This window comes from Eleutherodactylus coqui, chromosome 11, assembly GCF_035609145.1.
Source record: "Eleutherodactylus coqui strain aEleCoq1 chromosome 11, aEleCoq1.hap1, whole genome shotgun sequence".
In the NCBI taxonomy this organism is placed as follows: domain Eukaryota; kingdom Metazoa; phylum Chordata; class Amphibia; order Anura; family Eleutherodactylidae; genus Eleutherodactylus; species Eleutherodactylus coqui.
In genome coordinates, this window is record NC_089847.1 from 90,293,620 (window position 1) to 90,310,838 (window position 17,219).

The 17,219-nt window shown below is 44.8% G+C and overlaps 1 protein-coding gene across 1 annotated transcript in view; it reads right to left on the reverse strand.

Annotated features, from left to right (window-relative positions):
• SLC25A22 (solute carrier family 25 member 22) overlaps positions 1–17,219 on the reverse strand; it is a 59,211-nt gene that overhangs the window by 11,180 nt on the left and 30,812 nt on the right. The window contains exons 2-5 of the mRNA XM_066583010.1: positions 14,742–14,844; positions 11,832–11,957; positions 9,074–9,129; positions 5,423–5,513 (exon numbers count right to left, since the gene is read on the reverse strand). Of these exons, the coding sequence (XP_066439107.1) occupies positions 5,423–5,513; positions 9,074–9,129; positions 11,832–11,957; positions 14,742–14,761 (293 nt within the window). The 5' untranslated portion in view covers positions 14,762–14,844. The remainder of the gene's footprint in view (positions 1–5,422; positions 5,514–9,073; positions 9,130–11,831; positions 11,958–14,741; positions 14,845–17,219) is intronic.

A 17,219-nucleotide genomic window follows, 5' to 3' on the forward strand; every position in this document is an offset into this window, starting at 1 on the left:
CTTCCGGCCGTCTCCACCTGTGTAAGAACATCTGCGCTCTTAGCACTGAAATCTTCCATATGCCACATGCGCCACCCCTGCTGCGGCTTCCATGCACATTGAAGTTGAAGTGTATATATCACGCTTCATGGTGCATGTACAGGGAAGATGCCGCAGGAGGGGCGCATGCGGCATATGGAAGATTTCAGTGCTAGGAGTGCAGGTGTTCTTACACAGGTGGAGACGGCCTGAAGGAGAAGCAACCAAGATTCTACAATGACATCTTGACTCGGAGAAATTATGGCGCTGTCTCTTTGACTCAAGGTGGCACATTTGTATACTGGGTGCACAAAATATATAATTAATTGCTAAATTGCTTTTTTTGCATGAGCCAGCGATGTATCTGGCTTTCTAAACAGGCTGCACGAGAGCGGACGGGCAAGTGGTGACGTCACTCGTTCAAATGAGAATTGGTTTATCTAAGAGTACCCGAAATGTCATACATGCTGCTCCCCATTTCTATTATGACTTTTAATTGATTTTATTTCTTATGACTTTAATAAAGGTGAATTTGTGGCACGTTTTTCACTATGTGGTCTGTGTTATAGGAGTTCTAACCTTATAGAGAAGCCAGTAAGAGAATAAATGGCTGCTGATCTCTAAAGAAGTAAAGATGAATATTTCATAGGGAAAGTGAATTTAATATACATAAGAACTTGGGATTTTATATCACAATGTATCTGGAACATTACTTGTGCAGGAAAGAGAGGGGTTAACTTTTCACAGATGGCTGCAGTGCAGAATGTGAACATCAGGTGGCAAACTTCCCGGAATACATGCAAGTGGAGCTATAAAACTATTAAGTGCTACAGAATCGAAAATGTTGACAGCACAATTTCTGCTTCTTGACATTTTTGGGCACAGCTATTATTTGAGTCCCTCTGCCCGCTCCCCTCCCCTCGCTCTTCGCTTTGTTGCGCACTCTACAATGAACCCTTCAGAAGAAGAATACAGCAGCATGTGGAGGGCATTTTGGCAACAGAAGGATCTGACTTAATGTGTTCCTCCTGCTCCCTGCCCGCAGTCTCAGACTACATACATTACCGTCTTCCTGTGTGCTGCCCTGAATGAGGGCCCCCTGCTTGTTTCCTGTACACAAGGGTTGCACAGTTGGGAGCGGGTTATCTTTCATCTTAATTTTACAAGTTTGCTTATGGAAATTCACTCCTTGTCAAAAACTATCCCTCCCCTAGAAGGAGTTGTCCCATATAGTGGGCCTTTCTCTGTGTGATTGTAACATTGATATAAGGAAGTGATTACAATATCAGAGCAAAAGGACCATTTATTGTGGAGAACTGAACACTTGAGGGGAGGATCTAGTACCCTGTTGTACCCCATCTAGCTTGGATGTAAGATGTAATACGGGCAGACATGGAGGCTCTAGTACCCTGTTGTACCGCCTCTAGCTTGGATACAAAATGTGATGCGGGCAGGCATGGAGGCTCTAGTACCCTGTTGTACCGCCTCTAGCTTGGATACAAGATGTGATACGGGCGGGCATGGAGGCTCTAGTACCCTGTTGTACCGCCTCTAGCTTGGATACAAGATGTGATACGGGCGGGCATGGAGGCTCTAGTACCCTGTTGTACCGCCTCTAGCTTGGATACAAGATGTGATACGGGCGGGCATGGAGGCTCTAGTACCCTGTTGGGCCGCCTCTAGCTTGGATACAAGATGTGATACGGGTGAGCATGGAGGCATACAGGTTCTGTATGGCATCCTGCAGCATATCACTCTATATTTGCTGTAACTGAGCCTCCAGATTGTGGAAACTCATAGGTTATTGGAGTTGGCATCCCAGATGGTCCCATACATGTTCTATTGGCAATAAATCTGGTGACCGGGCAGCCACAGAAGTGTGGTAATGTTGTGGGGACATTCCTGTGACCCCCTCGTGTGTGCGGCCAAGCATTATCCTGCTGGAGAATGCCTCTTGGAAGCCGCCATGAGAGGAACACATGTGGCTGCAGAATATCCTCAACATATCGCTGAGCTGTCATTGTCCCTCGTACCACTACTAGGGGTGACCAACTGTTCTATGCGATGGCCCCCAGACCATCACACCGGCAGTGGGGGCAGTGTGCTGCTCCACAGCAAAGGCAGGATTGAAGTGCTCACCCCGGGGTCTCCAGACATGAACATGACCGTTGTCCGTGCCCAAACTAAACCTGGATTTGTCGCTGAAGACAACCTGGTTCTACTCCGTAGCGTCCAGTTTAATCTTTCACTGCAACGGTGGGTGTCAAGACCGTACATGTAATGGAGCCGTGAGAACAAATGTCCTTCAGCCAAGCGACTGGAAATGGTTCTGACAGACACAGGGGTGTAACGATGGCACACCTCTCTCTGGACAGCGGACAACCAAACAGTTGGAGTTGCTGGTGCTTGTCAGACGATCAGACGATCCTGACTACTGTTGGTCTATCAAGGCCATCCTGAGTCAAGTTGCCTTGTGTGCCCTTACACATCCACTGGTCCCAATACCTCATAACAGTCTGGTCTGAACGGCTCAAGGGATGGGCAATTCGTCAATACGACCATACAGCTTCTCACATTCCAGTAATGTGCCCCTCTCCAACTGTTAACTGGGTGAAATCTCTTTGATTGCATCATAAGGCACGTCTAATGGTCAAGAAGCAGGAAAAGAGGTCACTACACACAAGTTACCTCTAAAAGCTTTTTTTATAGGCCAAGGCGGGGGCCACTTTTAGGGCCTCAGGTGACGAAACTGTTCAGCTAATCACACAACTCATCATTTGCATATCTGCCTGAGATGTAACTGTATGCCAAGTTTTGCAGCTGAATGACAACTTCTTCTAGGGATTTGATTTTTTTTGACAATGAGTGTAATATACAGAGAAGGCAACCTATGCTGATACAGTATTTATTATTGTGTATTACTCCACAGAACTGTGTATATAATTATGCAGACTCCTGAGCTCAAAGCTCTCAGCATCTCCTGCTTGTTCACTGTCTTTATATTGCTTGATCTGGGGATTTATGTTTTCTGATGTGCGCTCTATACATCATGCTCTGTAAACTAATATAAGAAAAAAAAAATAACCCCAGAATGCAGTGAATGATTGCAATGACTGTCAACTGGTTCTTATAGCAATGGAAGATTTACAGAGCTGTGTGGTTGCAAAATTACTAAATTGTTTATGTAGATTATATATCTAGTTTCGACATATGCTTGCTGTGAAATAGTGTTAGCTCCACTTAGGAAGCATGACAGGTCTCCTTTTCGAAGTTTATAACTTATGCCAGAAGATGCTGCAATAAAGGCTGGGAAGGGCGGTAAGCCGAAACCTCCCCTGCTCTAAGCATTAGGATAACGAGCATGGTGATGTCACAGAACAGCAGTAGTAAACTTAGTGATGTCACAACTAATGTCTAAAGCAGACAGTGATGTCACAGCTCAGAGACAGCGTATTATAAGAGGGGTCTTAGTCCACTAAACTTTAAGAAATTGCTATAAAACCAAAAGTTTCATAACCAGAGTTAATTGAGTACATTAAGGTTCTGTTATATTACATTGACTTTCTGATATGGCAAACCGCTGTGGTGTGCTACATAAGGTCTATTTGTGTGGTGCAGCCATGATACACTTTGTATCGTAGAGCCGTGTGGCATACTACATTGGCAATTCCCTTAATGCTTGCTACTAGAGATGAGCGAGCACGCTCGTATAAGTCAGTTACTCGAGCGAGCCTCGCTCTTCTCGAGTAACTGCATTCTTGTCCGAGCATGCTCGGGGGCGGGGGGCGGGGAATAGCAGGGGGTAGCGGGGAAGAGAGGGAGAGATCTCTCTCCCCCCCCCCCCCCCCCCACTAACCCCTGCTGCCCCCCCGAGCATGCTCGGACAAGAATGCAGTTATTCAAGAAGAGCGAGGCTCGCTCAAGTAACTGACTTATCCGAGCGTGCTCGCTCAACTCTACTTGCTACATCGGTATAATGGGGACTGTTGGCTTCTGCCGAGCTGTCCATTGTTTTGGTGGGAAAGATATCACTGTAAGCGTAAGGACGGTTTCACACGGCCAAGAAAATCGGGCAAGATTTGTGCATTGGAGACACTCAAATCTCACACGAATATGAACCCCATTCTTTTAAATGGGATCATACACATGAGCAATTTCTTTCTCGAGTGCGGTGCGGCAAAAAAAAAAATCGTAGCATATCCTATCTTTGGGTGCTCCCTCGGACCATCTCACCCATTATTTTTCAATGAGGCCAGCAAAGCATTGTACGATGTGGAAGGTGCATGCGAGCGCGATCCCCTGCCATGGCTAAAAGTATCCACAGGGACATCGCACGTTGGCGAGTTCCGTATCGGACCGGATTTCACATACCGTTATTGCATTCGCCTGTGTGAAATTAGTCTAACAGAAGCTTTGATGGAAATATGAACATAACCTAACGCCTATGGCTGCTTCCCCTCCCTGAATACAGGCAGTGGCAGCAGTCTGTACTCAGAGGCCTGTAAACCGGTAATCGAGGAGTGTAGAAATCTAAAGGTAAATATCTGGATCTAGTTTTTCAACAGGACAGAAAAAGGAGTTTACATCATTCTTGTGTCCCGCTCCCTTCTGTTTTTACAGTAAATCCGCCCCCCATACCCCACCCAAAAAGCAGGGTGAAAACATGTATTATTTTAATATTTTTTTTACACTTCCACTTTTTTTCTCTCTCTTTTCCCCATCCTTCGAGTATGTTTCTTCCTAGAATCGGCCGCCCCCACTTTCCTCAGATGCTCTGCCTCCTCTCCATCTGTTGCGGAGTTTTCCCTCATGTCATTCCTGATCTGCTCATCCACATTAATTATCTTTTACATGTCGGACTGAATTCCTGCCAACAAATACTACATTTTTGGGGGCAAACACAAGAGATATGCATTTGAAGAAGTGCTGGTGGCACATATAGACAATGCAGCTCTGGCATTCCTGCACCCAGGGCTTCTGCTAGGAAGATGGCCATTAATACCCTGAACTGTAAGGACTAAGTGGCGATATTTTATGTACAGTTCCAGCAAGGTTATCATAATCGTGAGACGTAAAATCAGGGACAACATTGTAGAAGCTACACTTACTGATATTGCTTTAATGATGGCAGAAGATCAGCTTGATGGGAACACATAGTATGTCTGTACCAGCCGCCATAAGGACTAATATGCTCACCCAATATACAGTATAATATGTAATACATACTATAGGTCTACTTTTTCACAGTACAGCTCCTTATTGCAAGTAACTGTATGGACACTATGTATACGCAGTATAGGCTACGCAATGTATACATTGTGCCTATGGAGTCAGCTATAGAGAAACATATACATCCATACCATGTAGGCCTTACAGTTTTCCACACCCAGATCACATCACTTACCCATCTTTGGATAGCGCGTGCCTGAAGAAATCATTGGCAGCTAGTTTGATAGCTTTTTCTGGTGTAACAAGAGTTAAATTTACAGCAGCACCTGCAGACAGATAATAAGTATATCATTATATATATATATGAGCTCCTGAGAAGTGGAAGAAAGTTTGGTACTTGTGGGTTATCGGTCACCACTTTTTTAATTATTTCACAAATGTTTCGCCAATATATATGCAAAAAAACCCTCATATTTATTTCTAAGGGCTAATGCCCACGAACGGATTTGTACCGCGGTTTACATGGCGTAAATCCGCGGTGGGATAACGCAGCTATTAGGTTCTATTGAACCTAGTAGCTTATTGCCCATGTGCGTTATTTTACCGCGGATTTACGCGAGCGGTAAAGAAATGTTTGCATGTTTTATTTCCCAGGGATTTATGCTGCAGGAGGTCTCCATCAATATAGCCTTGATGGAGACCGTGGAAAAACGTGCGTATTCCGCGATCAGCCGCGGCAGTGGTTTGTTTACACTCCCGCAGTGTAAAACCGCAGACATGTCCTGCTCGATCCATGAGCCCTTAAACTCCTTTCATTTCACCAAAACATAATTTTTTATAAATATTACTTAGAAATAACATTTTTTTATATAAACATTTATTCAGGTGGTATAAGGCACACGACCGGGTCGGGTTCCGACTGTGAGATCTCGCAGCGGAATCATACCCTGTGCCCCCGGCATACCTGTGCGATGTCTTCTCTGTGCTCTGGAAGTGCCAGCTGGCGCGCCGCCGCACATGCACAGAGCAAAGAATGACGCGCTAGCGATTACGCGGATCTACAGCGATTTCGAAATTGACTGCAATAGACAACGTCTGTGCGAGGCCCGCGCTACAATAGGACATGCTGCGATTTTGCCCTCTGCGAGCAGAAAATCGCAATTAATTTCCACTAGTGGGCAAGGAAAAGCGTTTTGCATAGCATGTCTTTGGGCAGTATTTACTGCGGGAGCCAGAGGCGAACGCCCGCTCCGGTTCCCGCAGTGCAAATACATCTGTGTGCGCTGGGCCTAAAAAGCATCAATAGCCTGCAAGGTAGCGTCAAATGATATATATTAAAAAATGGTGACAGATAACCCACAAGTACAGAAATATGCAAATATTATTCTAGAAAAACTCTTTAAAAAGTGTACAGAAAGGTGTTGTACAGTCTGTCTGATAATGTGAGTGGTGCACGTTCTAGAGGTGAGTTACAAAGACTGGTGGATTGGCTGTCAGTCGCACTGTGGGCATTTTCCATGCTATATCCCTCAACGTGATGAATGCCGGTTCATGCCCTGGGCATGGGCAGGAATCAAAGAACCTGATGTACAACTCTGAATTGGTCCATTGAGGGTTCTGCCAAATGTAAACGGATTTCAGGATTTATCTGTATTGGAGATTGGTATTCTGACCTGCTTCATGCAGTTACCAGTGAAGGCAGCTAACTATTGTAGGATTTAGGGCGGAGGCATTGCCATACATGAAAATCTCACCCATATAAGGCGATTAAGCGAACCTTTGATTTCAATAGATTTGTTCAGATGAACGTGTTTTTGCTAAGCATAGTCTTTGAACGAGAATAGATAGAATGTGCTCTATATATGTTCGTGTTAGGCCCCCTGACCACGGGCATTGCAGCGAAGCTGCCGGCCGGGAGCAGGAGCCGGCAGAAGAATCTCTGCAGTCAGCCTATCTGACAGATAGGCTGACCACAGAGTATCGTGGCAATTCGCAGCAAGCTGCGAATTGCCGGCCGCAAGCAGAGAATCGCAATGATTGTCCACTCGTGGACACAGGGCCGGCACTTTCCATAGCAATGCTATGGAAAGCTTCAGACGGCGTGATTTGCTGGCGATTTACCACCGGCGAAGTCACGTCCATTGACAGCGGGCCTAAAGCAGAAAACTGCCATAGAAGACTATGGCAGCTTAAGAAAAGGGCGGTGGAGGGAGTTACTCTGCGTACAGCCCAGGGAAAAGAAGACTGCCGGCCCTAATTTGGTATTCCAGATTACACGGGAAGGGTGTAACACAAGTTAATTGGCATTTCGATCACAAAAATAACCAAACTATCTGTTGGCACGTACATATCAGCCCGTTTCTTGTCATCCTCCAAGCTCTTTCAGGTATAAATACGTTTCGTAGCGGCGAACATATTTGCACATATGTTCCTCTGAAACCGCCATAGGACGTATTCTGATTGTGCGGTTAAAACGGCATCAGAAAAACTGCATGCATTTTCAGAGCAGTTCTCAATACGGTGGTGGTTTTTACTGTAACTGCATCAACAAACCGCGATAAAACTGTATGTGGTTTATGGACGATGTTTTTAACTGCACCTTAACTGCCCCATGTGAATACATCCTTATAAAGCTAGTATTGAACTCAGTAGGGGCTATATTATAATGCATGCAGTGAGCTTCCCATTGTGGCAGCTGGAGGTAGCAGCTATGATAGTGTCATGATAAGCAGGGGACCCATAGTAGACACATGTCCTGCCCCTCTGGTAGGTAGGCCACTGAGCATTTAAGGGACTCACCCTAAAGGGTTAAGATGGCCTTAGGGATGGGAAACCTTGAGATTGTAATGACCCCTAGTAGCTAAAACTGCACCCAGATATTGCCTCCCATGTGCTGTGCTTTGACTGGCTGTAAGGAGGTCACATGTTTGGAAAGGTCCCAAAGGTTCTAGGGTACTAGAAAAGGATTTTTATGCTGCAGCAGATGAGGACAGCGCAGGGGACTTGTGAGCTGCAAAGAGGAGCTGCTGCTGGAGCCACGAGGTGTGATGGCCTGCAGAAGAGCCATAGGGAGGACAGGCTGAGCAGCAGTAGCTGTCAATGATGCTAATACCCCTTGTTGCATAGTTGAAGACTGTCTAGATCTGCCAAGAGACTGCAACAGAGACAGTAAGAGCCAAAGCTGCAGAGGAGCTGTTGTCTGGGGAGTGACGATCTACAGTAGGGAATTCAGAACTGCATCATGGATACAATGGATCAAAGCCCACCAATGGACATTGAGAATTTCTGCAGCATTAAATGCTGAACAGTGTGTACAGCAATAGTGACTTTCTAGGGCCTAAGCAGGTCTGCTAGTAGGGTAACACAATAAATGCAGCTTTTTGGATTTATAGTTTATAGTAAGGCTTATAGAAATAGCAGAGGACTGGAATTGAAACTGGAACTATTGAACGGCAGTATTAGAGTCTTGCCAATTAGAGATGAGCGAGCATACTCGATAAGGCAAACTACTCGAGTGAGTAGTGCCTTATTCGAGTACCTGCCCGCTCGTCTCTAAAGATTCGGGGGCCGGCGTGGGTGACAGGTGAGTTGGGGCGGGGGGGAGAGAGGGAGAGAGAGATCTCCCCTCTGTTCCTCCCCACTCTCCCACACCGCTCCCCTCCGACACCCGAATCTTTAGAGACGAGCGGGCAGGTACTCGAATAAGGCACTACTCGATCGAGTAGTTTGCCTTATCGAGTATGCTCGCTCATCTCTATTGCCAATCCATTGTTCATAGACAGTATTTTTGTTCTAGTGATGTACATTGTGTTGTGATTACTTTTCCAATAGCTTGGTTACCTAACAGGATACAAGTATGATTGGCTTGCCATGTTATGATACGTACCTCTATACATGCCGAAGTATCCATCTGAACGTATGGTCTTAATAAGGCAGTCTGACCTGCAGATAAAAAAGAGAGGTTTTTAATGACTGATATAGCATGCACCCGTTTTTAGATAGGGTATTATTTCAGGACTGAAAGAAGGCTTTTCGGCTAAGTGGCAACAGCTAGTGAGTGCTTCACAGCAAATACCATATTTGATATTACATTGCACCAAAAAACTCAATATGATATAATTTGTTCAGTATTTCTTGTGTCCATACATTGATTTATTTGATATTTTTCAGGTATCTGTCCAGGCTTCTTATTAAAAGCTCTAAATTTCAGTCCTAGCAGTTGGGGGCATCTTCTGCTTCTCATGATCTAAGTAGACACACATTCAAGGATGTTGAGCTCCTTTGGGCTCTGGGGTGGAAAGTCCACAGTTGTGAGAACACCAACGGCTTCCTTGTCTGCTAGACACGTCTTGATCTTCACAGCAGAGGCTTGTGGTCGTTAGCTTCCTGTACACTGAATCTTTCAGAGAGTGCTGCATAATTATTTATACGGTACTTAACCTTATCAACATTCATCATCCATTCAGTCACGCAAAACGCCAACTTCAGATGTCGTTTTACATATAAACCCAGAAGCAAAGCTATGAGGGGCCCAAAGATACCTCTTCTACATAAAGCCCCATTTAGACTCAACGATTCTCGCTCAAAGCTGTATACCAGCTGAACGCTTTGAGAAGAAAACAGCTGTATACAGAAGGCAAGCGGCCATGCTTGTCTTCTGCATACCCCGCTCGGAGTGCTCGGCTATATACCAGACGAGCGCTCCGAGAAGACAGCAGCTGTATGCAGAAGATAGCGGTCCGCTTGTCTTCTACATACAGCATGAGCCTTCATTTACACACTTATGCAAAGTGAACACTCAAAACTGTCACTCAAACTGAATTTAGTGCGAATTTTCTCCATGATGTGTGATTATATCCTCACTCCCAGGTAACACACCTGCTGTCTTTGGGTTATGTTCGCTTTCGTACAGCCGAGAAAATCGCGCAAGATTTGTGTGTTTTGCGAGACGCACAAATCTCTCATGAATATGAACCCCATTCGTTTCCATGCAGAAAAAATACACAGCAGGTCCTATCTTTGGGCGTCCCCTCAGAACGCCTCACTCATTGTTTTCAATGGGTCCGGTAACACATCATATGGTGTGCGATGTGCATGCCAGTCTGATGCGAGGCCTCAGATTGAAAACAATGGGAAACACTTGCCGCTTGTGAGTTTATCAGAAGTGATTGGAGGCGTTTTTAAAGACATCTACAGGTAAATCGCACGCTGAGGAGGACGATATCAGGCGAGGTTTCACGGCCTGATATCACGCTCACCCATGTGTAGGATGCTTTACCCTTTATATACTGAGTCACTTGCACAGCCATGTTTGGTCATATTCACATCAGTATTGGAGATTCCATTCTGAACCTCTGCCGCTAATCTCCACTAAAAAACAGGAAGGAATAGCGCCGCAAGCTGCACTACGTTGTCCTGTGAAATTTCGGATGGACAGATGGAAGCCAAATGGACCCTAATATTGTCAATGGGTCTGTTAGGTGCAGTTCAGTTCTGTCATAAGACAGATCGATTTGGCCAGGGGCTGCGTTTTCTTGCTGCCTGAACAGAGCAGGAATATAGAAACCCCCTAGTGCTGATGTGAACGAGCCCTTACCTCACCTCAACAATTGAGAATTCTATTTAAACTCCACACTCTCATCCATAAGGCTCTCCACATTGCTGCACCACCCTATATCTCCTCCCTCATCTCTACCACCCTATCAGTGCTTTCCATTCTGCTGATAATCTGCTAAAATCAAAATATTTAAAAAATAATCTAAAGTGCTTCCATAATCCGAATTTATCACTTCCCTGTCCAAGATTTTTCTTACGCTGTGCCAGTTCTCTGGAATGCGCTACCCCAGACCATTTCACTAATTCCGAACATCCACAGTTTTTAGTTTGCCCTAAAAACACAACTCTTTAGCGAGGTCTACCACATTTCATAAAGTGAGTCCTGACCTTGTGTCATCAGTATTTCTCGAAACCTATGCCTTTCATTCAGCAGTATCTCCCACACGCCTCGCACATTAATGTCCTTCCTATCAGATACTAGCTGGGGGACTGGCTAATGCTGCTTTTTGTATACTCTACCATTTAGTATAAAAATGGCTGGACCATTGTACAAGCACTTTCACTTCTTGTGTCACCCTTACATCCCCAGATGTACAAATTCATTAAACGATACCAAGGATACTGAAATATTTCTTGTTTTGTACAATGTTATAAATGTTAATGTAGAATCTGCTCAATGATCTGGCTAAATACTCTGCCTCGTTATCAGGTTTCCCTGCAACCTCAGCATCTGATGTTTGCTTTGTGTGGTTACAGCATCATATGACTTCTCCTTCTCGACTTCAAGGACACAATAGAGGTCAGTCGGCAAGACTTCTAGGGAGAGATTACTTCTCTGCTTGTACAGTATGATTTGTAACGGTGAGGATCAATAATCATTACTATACAAGATGAGTCAAGGAAATTGATGCCTGTAAGTGATACAGAAGTAATATGAAGTGACTATATATCCATGTTAGATCATTTACAGAACAACTACCAGAATTGATTGAAAAGTGGCCATACTTGGCATGGTTGGGTAAAGAATACACAAGGTGAACTGTTTATACATTTTATGTCCATACAGTGTTGATCGCTCTCCTACTTACATGCTGGTATACATTCTTTGGCCATTTTGTTGGTTTTGTAGACGAGTCTTAGCTAGATCAATAGGAAAGACACAAGTAACGCCAATAAGTCCAGCTATTCCTCCATTTATAAGCTTGCCGGGCAAACTGCAAATAGAAGAAATGTAAAGTGATACAGAACATTAGATGTTACAATCTGGATGGAGCAATGAACAACCACAATCCATTACGGATATCCACAGTACAAGGAGAAATTCGTTTTTGTAGATCGGTGCACTTTTATATATGACGATCCAATGTTTTTAGTGGAGTCTTTTGTCACTTTTTATATGTCCTTTTGCAGCACCCAAGTGACCTGGTTAATATTTACGGCACAAATGCCAAAAACTAACAGGAAGGTGCTGAAATGGAGACCTTATTGGTCTCCGTTTCAGCAATAGAGGTCTATGGCTCCAACTGAATTACATTTTTAGGGATTCAGATGTAACTGTGGACAGAAACCCATGACATGAAAAAACTGAAGTATGAATGGGCCATAACTGTAAAGTGAGTATCTTCTCATCGATTAACCCCTTCAGTGGCAGGTTTATTATTACCATGTCATGCCTCACAGTGCAGGCTTTTTAAATAACACTGCAATTTAATCTGGACAGTATTTATTAAGGAATGCAACCATCACATTGCAACATTTTTTTGTAATGAAAGAATACATTATAACAATTTTGGAAAATTATTTTCAAATTTTGGAGGAAGGAGATTTTCTGGGCGTGCCATTAAAGTGGTTAAAGGGGTTTTCCAGGACTCCAAAACTGAGCATCTATCCTCAGGATAGGTTGTCGGTATCAGATCAGAGAGGTTGCTGCTTAAGACCCCTGCCAATAAGCTAAATGTAATAATGCGGTGCTCAGGTGAACGCCACTGCCGCTCCTTAGGCCAGCGACCTCACAGTCATTTGTCATCTGACCTGAGAGCAGCTCAGGCCCATTCAAGGTAATGGAATTTAGCTGCTATACTAGGCACAGCCACTATAAAATGTACGGCGCTGTGCCTGGTATGTAGTAAAGAGACCTCATGTCCACCAAAGTGACCAAAGCGCCATAGCATCTTTAAACAGCTGATTGGTGGAGGTCCTGAGCTGCAGATGCAATTGAATATTAAAGACTTATCCTAAGTGTAGTCCAAACAAAGTAAACTGTGCATCATCAGCACTCCTTACACAGAGAGCTGAGAGTAAGGCCTCTTTCACACAAAATTGCAGCGATTTTGCAGCTGATTCCTGTGATTTTGTAGCATCATCAATGCGTTTTTCTTGTAAAAAAAAAATCACTCATCGCTTCGCTGCTACCAGCGATAAAATCACGCGATTTTATCGCAAGAAAGTTATGCCCTCCCCCTAAGATAATGGCTGAATTCCCTGAAAAAAAAGGAAATACTTACCTAGCAGGCACGGTCTGGGTCCTCCCTCTCTGCAGCGCTGTCGGGTGTCCTGTAGTCGTTGTTTGCCCACAGAGTATCACTTCGTGGATGCAGGATACGAAAAATCCTTCCTCTAGGAAGCGTTGGCTCGGACTTGTTCATCCAACGCTACTCAGCCAATCAATGCAGCGCTTGATGAACCAATTCAAGGGCTTTGATTGGTTCATCCAGCTCTGCATTGATTGGCTGAGCAGAGTTTGAAGAACCAATCATGTTGTAGAGGCGAGATTTATAAATTGGCTGAGCCGTGGCATTGATTGGCTAATTCATAAATCCCGTCTCCACAACGTGATTGGTTCTTCAAACTCTTCTTGCAACATAGCATCAGTGAAAACATCGCTAATGTGAAGGAACCCATTGGAAACCATCGGCTTCACATACATGCGATTTGTAGCACCTTCGCATCACAAGAAAATCGCTGGATTTTGACGCCCGTGTGAAAGCAGCCGAAACTGCACAATAACTAGAAGCCTCAGGTGTAGAAAATCTAAACATCAACAGGACAGCATCTTGGGTGCAAAGCAAACTTCATTGTGTTCCTCCATAATGCAGCTTCTCAACAACAAGGTGCTTGGTAAAGACCCTGCTGTTGAAACATCCTAGGGCAAACGAGAATCGTCCCGTGTTAAAGGGGCATAACAGGTTATAGACTATTTCTGATTGCAGGTGTGTATTAGGAGTCATTCCTCTGAATATTGGACCTTGATTGACATGGTCTAGGAAAGGTGAATGCCGCTTGTGCAGATTAGTCGGGCTGGGGTTATATATTGTCTTTTATAGTGCAATATAATACAATTGGCGGATACAATGAACTCTGAAAACCCACTTCTGGCACTTAGCCAGGTATGAAAGTAAATAGGAACTGTACTGGAAATACCCACCTGATGTAAGAACAGAGGGCACTATACAGGACAGTGTCAGACAGGAACACATATACAAGTACCCATGATCAGGCAGATGCCCAGTAAAAGTCTGAAGCATTAAATTCCAATAAATAAATTCACCTGGGCATGAAAAAATCGTGCTGTCAAAAGGCGAAATCGTCGACCGCTTTTGGTCGCCAATTTTTCTCACGGCGTGAAAAGATAGGTCTTGACTAAGGAATAGGTCTTGCTTTATCTTTCAGCCTATATATGCTGGCAGCTCCCATAGACTCCTATGGGAGGTGCAAAAAAGGGAGTTTAGTTGCGTCCAACGCTGCGAAAAGCTTACAGCTGGCTCTATTGAGCCACTAGAAGTCATCGCGAGGATTTATGCCCACTGAGGGTTTTCAGTGCTGTGGCGTATATTTCTTCTACTTGTATGACTGGTGAGAAAACATGAATTTTGACCACTCGATCACAGAGTTTTCCTGTTTACGCATTTTTTGCCCCGCGATGCGGCCAGTGTGAAGACTTTGCAAATAGATTATATTACTTATTGGCGATCATCTGCATATAATACACAATTCTTTACCTGATTTGTTTATCAGCCATTTAATAGCAACCTATCCCAGATAAGAGTTCAAGGTCCGTCCTCCGTGGTGGCGATGACTATGGCCTCTCAGGTCTGTTAGCACCTATAAAAGACAAAGACAAGCTATTCATTCTTCACATATGCTAATCTCACTATGTCCTGCAAATTTACCTGAAGACGTTCCTCAAGAGCCGTACGCTTAATAACCTCTATTTCACCATATATCTAATATTTCAGTATATTTAACACCTTCAGCTCTGAAAGAATGGTCGGCCACTGGAGACAACGTGAGATACCAATAATGATTTGTGCATACGACTGTCCATGGAATTTCTAGCACATTGACTTGCCAAAGTTTTGGAACATAACCCCCCACACAAATATTTATTTCATTCTTAGGAAGTCAGGGACACTGTAAGTCTGGAATCACAATGACGTATTGTGTGCACAAGATTAATGTGCGCAATACGCAGAGAATAGAGCTCATTGATTTCAATGGGTTTGTGCACATGCGTATAACACCTGAGCATTTCGGTCGGGCAAAAAAGAAAATGCAGCATGCTCTATTTTTCCTGTGCTTTTGCACACCAAAGGTCCCCATAGAAGTCAATGGGATGGTGCAAATGCAAGTGCAATATGCTGGAAGACGCATGATATGCTTCGTAATTCCGCTGGGAAAAGAACACATCTGGAACTTACTGGACTAATTAGCCATTTTAATCAATGCATCTTTGTTTGCCATGTGCGGATGAATGTGCCTTGCGGGTACAAAAAGTGCAGTATTATACGCTGATGCGCGTGCAAATATGCATATGCCCATGTGAATCTGGCCATAGGAGGGCTCTGGTGCTAAGCAGGAAAGAGCACATATGCAGTCCCATTGCAAATATTTTATGGTGACTATTAGAGATGAGCGATTATACTCGGTAAAGGCAATTGCTCGAGCGAGCATTGCCTTTAGCAAGTAACTGCCCGCTCGAGATGAAAGGATCGGGTGCCGGCGGCGGGCAGGGAGCTGCGGGGGAGAGCGGAGCGGAACGGAGGGGAGATCTCTCTCTCCCTCTCTCCCCCCCCCCCCCCCCGCTCCCTCCTGCTGACAGCCACTACTCACCGCTCCCCCGTGCCAGCACCCGAACCTTTCATCTCGAGCGGGCAGGTACTCGCTAAAGGCAATGCTCGCTCGAGCAATTGCCTTTACCGAGTATAATCGCTCATCTTTAGTGACTATGCTATCTACTGGGCTAAGGGATTAAAGTGCTTTTCTGGCTGTATGTACTTAGAACTATAAGAGGTTTCATTGTCCCCAGCCGGTGTCTGCTTACATGCGGCCAGCAATGGCGTTTCCTACGGATGGCAGCCATTGTAGTCACATGCTGTACTCCTAGCATCATGGTTCCCATCGTTGAGTTGTGATGCCATTGGTATGGGTACAAGACCCCATGGTCACTGATTGACTTCAGTGTTCACATGCTTTCTATATATATAGAAACACGAGGCCTATAGGAGTTGTAGCGCGTACCTGTATTTTCTGAATTGCGGATGGTCCAGACGGCTCCCCAACGAACATTCGCAGTACAGATTTTTTTTACGTTTTTTGCCCTGACGCGTCGCTAGCCAACGTCCACTACCTTTATACAATGTCAATTGCGAAAGGACCATGGGTCGGACAGCTTCCATTGACTTCAATAAAGCATGCTGCGATTTTTCCTCTGCTCATGGAAATCGCAATTTGATCCCGCGAGTGTGCAGGAAGAAGCGATTTTCCATATCATGCTATGAACGGTACTTGCTGCAGAACCGCGTTGCGGATTCCGTTTGTGTGCAGGCGGCCTAATCCTTATATAAATAAGTTCTACAACTTACTAATATATCTTTATGCTTTAAAGGAGATGTCCCGCGCCGAAACGGGTTTTTTTTTTTTTTAAACCCCCCCCCCGTTCGGCGCGAGACAACCCCGATGCAGGGGTTAAAAAAACCACCCGCACAGCGCTTACCTGAATCCCGGCGGTCCGGCGTCTTCATACTCACCTGCTGAAGATGGCCGCCGGGATCCTCTGTCTTCATGGACCGCAGGGCTTCTGTGCGGTCCATTGCCGATTCCAGCCTCCTGATTGGCTGGAATCGGCACGTGACGGGGCGGAGCTACACGGAGCCCCATAGAGAAGAGGAGAAGACCCGGACTGCGCAAGCGCGGCTAATTTGGCCATCGGAGGGCGAAAATTAGTCGGCACCATGGAGACGAGGACGCTAGCAACGGAGCAGGTAAGTATAAAACTTTTTATAACTTCTGTATGGCTCATAATTAATGCACAATGTATATTACAAAGTGCATTATTATGGCCATACAGAAGTGTATAGACCCACTTGCTGCCTCGGGACATCTCCTTTAATTCCTCATTAGTATCTAAATACGGAGAATAGAGCCCAATGATTTCAATGGGTTCATTTTAATTTTTTTGCAGGCATAAAAAAAATAGC